This window comes from Nuphar pumila, chromosome 10 (assembly GCF_984573655.1).
Source record: "Nuphar pumila chromosome 10, dmNupPumi1.hap1.1, whole genome shotgun sequence".
In the NCBI taxonomy this organism is placed as follows: domain Eukaryota; kingdom Viridiplantae; phylum Streptophyta; class Magnoliopsida; order Nymphaeales; family Nymphaeaceae; genus Nuphar; species Nuphar pumila.
Window position 1 is genome coordinate 114,086,633 of NC_143258.1, and position 10,324 is coordinate 114,096,956.

The window sequence follows — 10,324 nt, forward strand, 5'->3', positions numbered from 1 at the left end:
CCTTTTCTTGCCCCACACATGGACAAGACTGACCGGACGTGTTGCCGTATGGCCCATGTTGTACAACCACTCCAGATATCGAGTTAGTAATTAGGCATGAAAAAACCTAGCTTTTCAAACTTTCTGAAAATCAAAAAGTTGCCATTAAAGTAAATTTTTTTTTATGGAAAAAAAATTTGATGCTACAAATTAAAGAGGACGTCACCATTTACCCATGACTTTTAACTGCTACAAAGCTCCCCCCCCCCCCCCCCCCCCACACACACATATATACATTATCTTTCCTTATTGATTTTGGTTTCCTTCTTCAGGCTTGCCCTATTTGCTTTGTTGAGGTTTCTGGTGTGGAGCGCAAGCCATGAATTTGCTCCACGAGTTCATCTGGGGAGGGGCTTGCAGTATGCGTGTGTGCAGGTGGATATGTTATTTGATGTCGCCTCTGTTTCTGTATCTGTGAAAGAATGTGCAAGCCATGAAATCTGCTCCACGAGTTCCTCTTGGGGAGTCAGGCTTGTATCCATTTGCACAGGTGGATGTATCTTCTGATGTTTTTTATTTCTGTTTTGTTTCACGTTTCACTCAGGAGTTCAGTGGACATGGGGTTTGTGTGTTCGGCTCGAGCCTTTCCGAAGGCCTTATTTTCTCACCTTTTTCTTTATTTTTTTTGAAAGAAATAATGCTAACATTTTTAATATTGGAAACGTGTTCTTATTCAATGTTCTCTTAAATTACTGATCACCAGTGTGGGCAGGTCTAATGCCTACCGCTGCCAAAGAGCTGTCTACCTTTTTTTTTTTTTTGGATAGAGAAAGCTGGGTATCCAACCATACCATTGGGATTCAACTTGCAACGTCCCAACACAAGGTGACGTGCACTAACTGCTCCTGCCAAAGAGCTGTCTACCTGGGCTGTCATGCCTCAGACCTCGTTGGATCTGGGATCCAGATCTGGCCCAATACAAATTTGTTAACAAACAATAAATGTTTGGTTATCTGTTTAACACATAAGGCGTCCATGCTTATTACTATAGTAAGCCCCAACACAAGACCTGATGAGTTGGCCTGACCTGAACTGAACCTGAGCCCGAGCCTGAAGTGACCTGAACTTGGATACATTGGTTATGGTTCTAGGTCTAAAACCCAAATTGTAACCATACCTCCCCCAACCCTACATTCATTGTTAGCATAGCCGGCCACAACACAAGACCTGATGAGTTGGCCTGACCTGGACTGAACCTGAGCCCTAGCCTGAACTGACCCGAACTTGGATACATTGGGTATGGTTCTAGGTCTAAAACCCAACTTGTAACCATACCTACAGCCATTGTTAGCATAGCCGGCCACAATTCAATCTGGATTGACCCGGTTCAACAGGTTCAAGTGCTGGGTGGTGGTGGTGGTGGTGGGGTGTATCGGCTCAGGTGTCAAATGGATAATAGCGATGGTCCAGGTATCGGCTCAGGTGTCAAAGTTCAATAAAATTCACGGGCAACCCAGTCTGAGTGCTAAAGAGGGTGGGTTGGGGTATGGGTGAAAAGTTATGTCAATGGTGCTTCACTGTCTGCAATCCCAGACATATAATCAGGTTTAAAAGAGCATGGCCTGACCTGACTCAACACTAAGCCTGATAATAACCATGCCTAGTCTCAACCTGACAAGGTTCGGGCTGGGTTTTTTAGGTCAAGGATGGGGCTGGGTTTAGTCGTGCTCCAACAGGCCATCGGTCGTGCTGCTAGAGCCTCGCTTAATAGCAGTGCAGGTAAAATGTCATTTTACAATAACATGCTAAAATGTCCATACAGGATCTGATGTCTTGTTTGCTTGCAGGATGTTGGGATGTCAATGAATCGGATTTTATCCGACATCGACTGAATCCAATGCCATTTAATCTGATCTGATTATAAATCGATTGGGATATGGTTTTGAATTTTGCTACTGAATCTTATGGATATTCGAATTTGATGGATATTCATGTTTGATTACATGTAAAAATTCGGATATTGAGCTTTTTCTCCATCAGAATCTGAATCCAACTTCGGCTCCGATTAGCCAATATCCGATTAATCGGGTATGACATTAGCCATACATGTGATGTCTTGTTTGAATAAAAGTAGCTAATGGGGTCACAGTAGCAAAGACGCGAGTTACTTCTGTATTGATTGCTTTACGCAAAACGTTTTGCCTGATCCTCTCTCGCGTATGCATGATTGATGCCATCGTTTTAGAATTCACAAATTGGCAAAGGGTTGCAAGATTATGCAATCGTGAATGAAGTACTGAAGACAGAACTTCGTTGCTAATATTTAAGTGAAAGTTGGTGAAAAAAAAAAGAAAAAAGATCTCGATATCAAGGACAGCCTAGTTGTTTCTTTGTTATCCCATATAATATCACGTTGATACCATCCTGATAACAGCAAAGCCCTCCAGGGTTGGCACTGTCTCTAATGCAAGAAGAGGAGCGATACATAAGTCTATAGGATCCATTTAGGTTCGTTTTAAATTAAGAAAATGACAGTGCTGTACGGGTAATTTTACATATTTCTCAAAATTCCTACAATTTTTGATATTCTTCCCATATCCAAAATCTCAAATAGCCAACTTTGAAATGTTCTTTTTACATTTCGCATGCGTGGAACTCACGAAGTTCTTGCGAAATGTCGTTTTGTTCATCGAGTGCCGCATACTCCCACTTAAAATGAGGTCCACACTTTTTTTGCAGACTTCATGAAGTTCGCATAATAATATTTGCTAACATCCTCTCAAACTCGAACAAAATGAGAAAGTTCACACATATTTTATGCGGACTTCCTCAAGTCCACATATTTTATGCAGACTTCGTCAAGTTCGCATATACTTTTTGAAAAATAATCGTATTGTACAAGTAATTTGATGCAATTTTCAAAAAAACCTACATTTTCTGATATTATCTCGATGTCTAAAATCACAAGTATTCAAAATCATTAGGACACTTTTACCTTTTGCAATTGCAAATTTAGGCATTTTTGCGATAAAATTGTACATCCCATCAAATATGTTTAACACCCACTTAAATCCAAAATCGTAGGTTTTTTTATGAACTCACATTAATTTATTTTTAAAATCTCAATGAAACTGAAACCACCAAAATCGCAAATATCCTACTTTTTCACATATATGCTAATCTCTGGCCTAAATATATTTGCGAAACACTTACCACTAATTTCACAAATATCTTACTTTTTTGCATATATTGAACGCTCTCGCATGAAGTTATTTGCGAATCTTTAGATATCACAAATATCATACTCAAATATTTGTGAAATTATGATAAATATGCAAAATTTCTTATTTTTTATGAATTTATCAAATTACATAAACTCACTATCGATTTTTGCATACAACAACCCAAATAACAGTGAATGTAAGCAAATAGATATTCAAATCATTTAAACATTCAAATGATTTGAAAATATATAAACATATAAACAATCAATTTTTCATTTAAATCATTTAAACATTAAATCAATAACATTATATACAAATTAATGCCAAACAAATGACTTTATATAAAAATTCATTCATAAAAACATTTAACTAATATAAATCAATGAGTTACAATGTTGATCGTCGAATATATACTAAAAAATAAAAAACAATCAAATGAATTTCTATGATTGAAGATGTTGTCAATACCACGATCGTAGCTCCTCGATGACCTTATTTGCGTTCTCTAGAAGGACAACATGAGTACGCATCATATTCTTTTGAGTATATACCATATTTTTTAGCATGCAGATTTCTTCAAGTACAAGAGCCAACTCTCCCCTTGATCCACTTACTGTTTTTTTGTATTTCTCTCTAACTTTTTTCTCTCCCTGAAAGACTTTCTTTGTCGTTAAAAAACATGCAACTTGCTGAACGACTACAAATCATCATTGGTGGCATGTTCTATGGACGACAAGCCAATGTCTTTGGTACCCTCGCGTCATTTTTGAACAAAGAGGAATACCATGGGGTAATCCTTCATCCGATCTTTCGTGTCATGCGATAGAAATTTGCTAATTGCACGAAGGCTACTGGTTAGTTGTTGAACAAACCCAAACTGTCGAATGACTCGACTGACCATTTGGCATTCAACTTCATTAATATTGTGTATCCAAATATCCTTCCTGCCGATGTCGTTCGCCCCCATAATCACATCAGCATTCTCCTCCTCCTCTAACGCACCTTCATAAAGGTACTAGTTTACCTACATTTCCTTTATGGTTAGGCCTACCAACATGCATTTATTAAAAAAAAATATGAAATATCAACAACAATACTTATGTTTGCCCTAGTCAGCTTACAAAGCAATGCAACACAGTCAACACATCACATACGAGGACCCACCAATCTCTGACCATGACGCACTTCATTGCATGACCGACTCTATATTGCAGCACGTAAAAATTCATGGGCAACATCACACATCTGGGACCTTTTAATGAATATGTGCTCCCATATCCAAACCTGCATAATAATGATTAATAAAGATTAATACACAATATATATTAAAATACAATATGTAAGTATATGAATAACGATAAATCAAAAGTTTAGGTATAATGAATGAATAAATTTCTCAAACAACATCAATATTCTAACAAGGTTTTTTTTTCTTCTGCTCCTCGTGCTACTTAAACTTGGATACAGATGTGTAACTGTGGTTGCTCCCCATGCATATTGATCGACGCGATCAAGGTCTTTCAATAGTTCGATGTATGATGCATGAACCGACTTCCCACAAATATTGATGAATAAGTATAAGCTAAAGAAGTATAGCAGGAATGCTCTCACAGTCTTGTATATCCTATTATCACCCTTCCCTCAAACACACAGTAGTTTTACCTTCATCCTCCTCACCTTACTGAGGTCATAATTGTTGCTAAGCTACAAAAACTTGATCTTATCATCTTCGAATACATTATTATCTGCTTGCAAATAAATATCATATACTGCTTAAAAATTTTCTACCTTTGTCCACTAACTGGCTTCTCATGGTACTTGAGTCTGGTTATTCGTATCACATCCTCCAACGTGATGGCCATCTCAAGATTTTTTAACTGAAATGTGTTGGTTGCCGGATTCCAAAACCGCACAACAACCTCTAAGAGGAGGTGACTAATATTTCATGATGTGATTTCTAAGAATTTATGAAAATGCATTCGATCCAACAACTCCTTCGCTTCATCCATAAGTATTAAAAACTATTATTGTGATTGGTTCCAGTAGAACTGGTTCTTGCAGGATGTTGGCTCTTCTAAATCATTTAGCTGAGAATCTTGCAATCCAAATTAATTTTACTCAAATCAGTCAATTTCAATAAATTTATGTATAATAGCATATATATATATATATATATATATATATATATATATATATATAAATCAATGAAATTGATCAATTACACTGAATTTCTACATTTTGCACACATACATGACAAATTAATCAATTGCATTCATGTATAGTAGTAATATATCTATCTCAATTTAATCAATAAATTTAGTCAATTGAAATGAATTTCTATATTTTGCACACATACTTGACAAACTAATCAATTGAATTCATATATAGTAGCAATATCGATATCAATATCAATCTCTCTCTCTCTCTCTCTATATATATATATATATATAATATATATATATATATATATTAATTTAATCAATAAAATCAGTCAATTACAATGACTTTTTATATTTTGCACATATACATGACAAACCAATCAATTGGGTTCATGTATGGTAGCAATAAATCAGTCAATTATAATGAATTTCTACATTTTTCACACATACATGACGAACCAATCAATTGCATTCATGTATAGTAACAATATATATATATATATATATATATATATATATATATATATATATATATCAAATTAATCAATGAAATGAGTCAATTGCAATAACTTTTTACCTGTCCACGAGCATCAAACCTTTTTCCCCGTTGCGAACTCTTTATTGAAGCATACACTTTCTCCTACGCATGAAGAGCAACATCAGACTCTTAAGTGGTGTTCTCTTCCGACCCATCCTCATAATCCTCACTTACATCTACTTTCTGATGAGGGTTCACATTAACATCAACCCCTTAATCAGGTACTTCCTCCATCCTCTCACCACTGCCACTACAAGTGGCCGCATCTTCAACTTTATTTATCTAGGCATTGAGGTTAGCAACATCCTCATAGTCAGCCAATGGGTCACCCCCTCCTTAGATGCTTCTGAAATAAGAGACAAGATTGTGCCTATAAACTGCTTAACTTTTTTTGCATATTCTGCCTTAGATATGGGTCACTTTGAAATTTGTAGTTATTCATTGTACAACCATTTAGTTTTTTTTAGCTCACTACTTGAACGCAACTGCATGTGATTATCGATGGTGCATTTTTTGTAAAAAATGTCAAACACCCATATTTTTGGCAATGGACGTGGCTTCCTCTCTACCCATTTATGCACACTAAGTTGTGTTTACAAATTACCAAGATAACCTAGTTCATAGTTCTTCATTGGTTTTTATTGTGCTTGAGAAATGTCAGATGATGTGAGTGTGATCCTTTTCTTCTTATTGACCGTATTATATTAATAAATAAATTCATTTTTTTTACAATAACAATACAAAGACTATTGAACTAGCATTGCAAAAAACAAACAATATATTTGCATTTCAAAAAGCATTAAAAAAATAAAAGTGAACATTGTTTCAGTCGATCGTTAAACAAAATGGAATAGTGATTGATTCAGTCGTTAAACAAAATGGAACAATGTTTGATTCAACAATTAAACAAAATGAAACAATGTTCGATTCAGCTGTTAAACAAAAGTTCACTTTGTGCTTACTAAAAAAAATGTTGTCGATTGTTCAACATTGATGAAATGCCTCCAATGAATAGTTGCCAAAAATAGTTACCAAAGGAAAGCAAGTTGGGGACCACTAGTTGGAGACAAAAGACAAAGAAAAACATAGATTATGCGAAAATAATCAGGTTGAGGACCACAACAAGTTTATATATGATTCGAGAAAACATTTCACAATAAATAAGCAATATCACATGTGTCATGTTTTCACAAATAGTTAAGTAGGATATTTAAGATATTAAGTTATTCACAAATTATGTTATGTGAGAACATATGGTATTTATGGATAAGTAAGATATTTGCAAATTTAGTGGGGTTTTGCAAAATGGAACATTGTTATAAATTTATGCAATATTGCATTGTATACGCGAATAAGATATTTACGAATTTGGTGGTAAGTGCAGTTTCACACATAAATTTATGTGATTTGAGGAATTATATGCGAAAAAATATGATATTTATGAATTCAGTGGTAAGTTATAAGTGGAGTTTCACATATATATTTTTGTGATTTCATGAATTATATGCAAAAGTATAGGATATTTGTGATTTTGGTGGTTTCAGTTTCACCGAGATTTCATAAATAAATTTATGCGAGTTCGTGAGGTCTAAATTTGCATAAAAAAACTTGAGATCTGGATTTAAGTGGGTGTTGAACATATTCGATGGGCGATACAATTTTATTACAAAAATGCCTAAATTCATAGTTGTGAAGGGTAAAAGTGTCCTAACAATGTCAGATATTTTTTATTTTGAACATCGAGAGAATATAAAAATTTGTAGAGATTATAGAGAATCACGTCAAATTACCCATACAGTAACCTCACCTATGTTCATTCTTTACATGTTTAGGAATAACAATTTATTTTTCAGATGACGTTTCTCCCTAACCACTCATCAGATCAAGGTGATTTTAGTGGTAGTGAAAAGCTAACGTCACGATATGTCTCTTTCCTCTTTTTTATTTTTTTTAGATTTCTAGCGCAGGTAGTTAGAAAATAGTATAGAACAAAAAGGTGCAACCCCTCAACGTTCTTAAAATAGGAGATAAACAAGAGTGCTTATGCTTTTTTTGTCTTTTTATGTTATTTTCTGATCAGTTACGCTAAAAATTCAAAAAAAAATAGAAAAAAAGAGACAGATCGAGACGTTAGCTTCCCACTGCCACCAAGATTACCTTGATCTGATGAGCAATTGGGGATAAACATTCTCTAAAAGATAGATTGTTCTTCCTAAACATGCAAACAATAAACATAGGTAAGGATGAGGAAGTAAAAAAAAAATGCAGAGTTAAAGAATTACATACAAAATATATGTAGACTTGAGGAAGTCCACATAAAATATATGCAAACTTCCTCATTTTGTTAGAGTTTGACAGAACGTTCGCAATTATTATTATACAAACTTCGTGAATTCTGTAAAAAAAAAAACATCCATACCTCATTTTAAGTGGGAGTATGCGACACTTGATGAATGAAGTGACATTTTGCATTAACTTTTTGAGTTTCGTGCATGTGAAGGATAAAAAGGATATTTCAAAGCAGGCTATTTGTTATTTTAGACATAGAGAGAATATAAAAAATTGTAGGGTTTTTAAGAAAACATGTCAAATTAGCCGTACAATATAGTATGGTCATTTTCTATTTTAAATTTTGGTTTTTTTATTCAAACCTCTTCTAATGGATATTATATTTAAATACTTGATTTATATCCCAACTTAATAGTTCATCAGGATTAGCAAGTTTTTTAATTGATGTTTATCAAAATTGGTATGTTAGATTTACTTAGATTATAATTTTTTTCTATAAATATAGAGAGAATTAAGGATTAAGGAGAGTTGAGTTGGAATACAATATTTATCTTATTTTCAGTTGCAGTTAATTCTTTGTAATTTCTTGCAATTTTCTTTATACTTCTCATTTTTTTAGATAAACTTATAGTTTTGGTTAATTTTTTTTTTTTGTAAATCGATCAACCAATTTAGATCAATTTGATATCAGAGTCGCACATCCATCATGTGTTCGATGTTTCACAATTTCGAAGAACGAGTGGAGAAAAGCCGTAGAAGCATGTGTGTCATGCAAAGTCTGATGTGCATGAGTTGAACGTCCTGGTATGTCTCTTTCCTCTTTTTTATTTTTTTTAGATTTCTAGCACAGGTAGTTAGAAAATAGTATAGAACAAAAAGGTGCAACCACTCAACGTTCTTAAAATAAGAGATAAACAAGAGTGCTTGTGCTTTTTTTGTCTTTTTATGTTATTTTCTGATCACTTACGCTAAAAATTCAAAAAAAATAGAAAAAAGAAAAGAGACAGATCGAGACGTTAGCTTCCCACTGCCACCAAGATTACCTTGATCTGATGAGCAATTGAGGATAAACATTCTCTAAAAGATAGATTGTTCTTCGTAAACATGCAAACAATAAACATAGGTAAGGATGAGGAAGTACAAAAAAAAAATGCAGAGTTAAAGAAGTACACACAAAATATATGTAGACTTGAGGAAGTCCGCAAAAAATATATGCAAACTTCCTCGTTTTGTTAGAGTTTGACAAAACGTTCGCAAATATTATTACACAAACTTCGTGAATTCTGTAAAAAAAACATCCATACCTCATTTTAAGTGGGAGTATGTGACACTTGATGAATGAAGTGACATTTGGCATTAACTTTGTGAGTTTCGCGCATGTGAAGGATAAAAAGGATATTTCAAAGCAGGCTATTTGCTCTTTTAGACATAGAGAGAATAGAAAATGACCGTACAATATAGTATGGTCATTTTCTATTTTAAATTTTGGATTTTTTATTCAAACCTCTTCTAATGGATATTATATTTAAATACTTGATTTATATCCCAACTTAATAGTTCATCAGGATCAACAAGTTTTTTAATTGATGGTTATCAAAATTGGTATGTTAGATTTACTTAGATTATAATTTTTTTCTATAAATATAGAGAGAACTAAGGATTAAGGAGAGTTGAGTTGGAATACAATATTTATCTTATTTTCAGTTGCAGTTAATTCTTTGTAATTTCTTGCAAGTTTCTTTATACTTCTCATTTTTTTTAGATAAACTTATAGTTTTGGTTAATTTTTTTTTTTGTAAATCGATCAACCAATTTAGATCAATTTGATATCAGAGTCGCACATCGATCATGTGTTCGATGTTTCACAATTTCGAAGAACGAGTGGAGAAAAGCCGTAGAAGCATGCGTGTAATGCGAAGTCTGATGTGCATGAGTTGAACATCAAGGTGGGAAGGACATTTGATGAGATGGATAAAAAATTGATGCAATGAAGCAACACATAGCATATATAATAGTGATTCTCAAGGCCAAATACAAGCTGCCTGTGGGACCAATCGATCGCCGAATTAATTCAGGAACTTGAACATCCAATGAAATCCATGGAGAGCGGCCATGATCCTAATATTTCGAGGTCG

General features: G+C 34.0%; 1 protein-coding gene across 2 annotated transcripts in view; it reads left to right on the top strand.

The window, feature by feature from the left end:
* Positions 1 to 713, top strand: part of LOC149827980 (E3 ubiquitin-protein ligase BIG BROTHER-like) — a 44,727-nt gene extending 44,014 nt beyond the window's left edge. For both annotated transcript variants that reach the window (XM_090018310.1, XM_090018311.1), the window contains exon 8: positions 312 to 713. In XM_090018310.1, the coding sequence (XP_089874436.1) occupies positions 312 to 362 (51 nt within the window). In that variant the 3' untranslated portion in view covers positions 363 to 713. The remainder of the gene's footprint in view (positions 1 to 311) is intronic.
* The last annotated feature ends 9,611 nt before the right edge of the window (positions 714 to 10,324 follow it).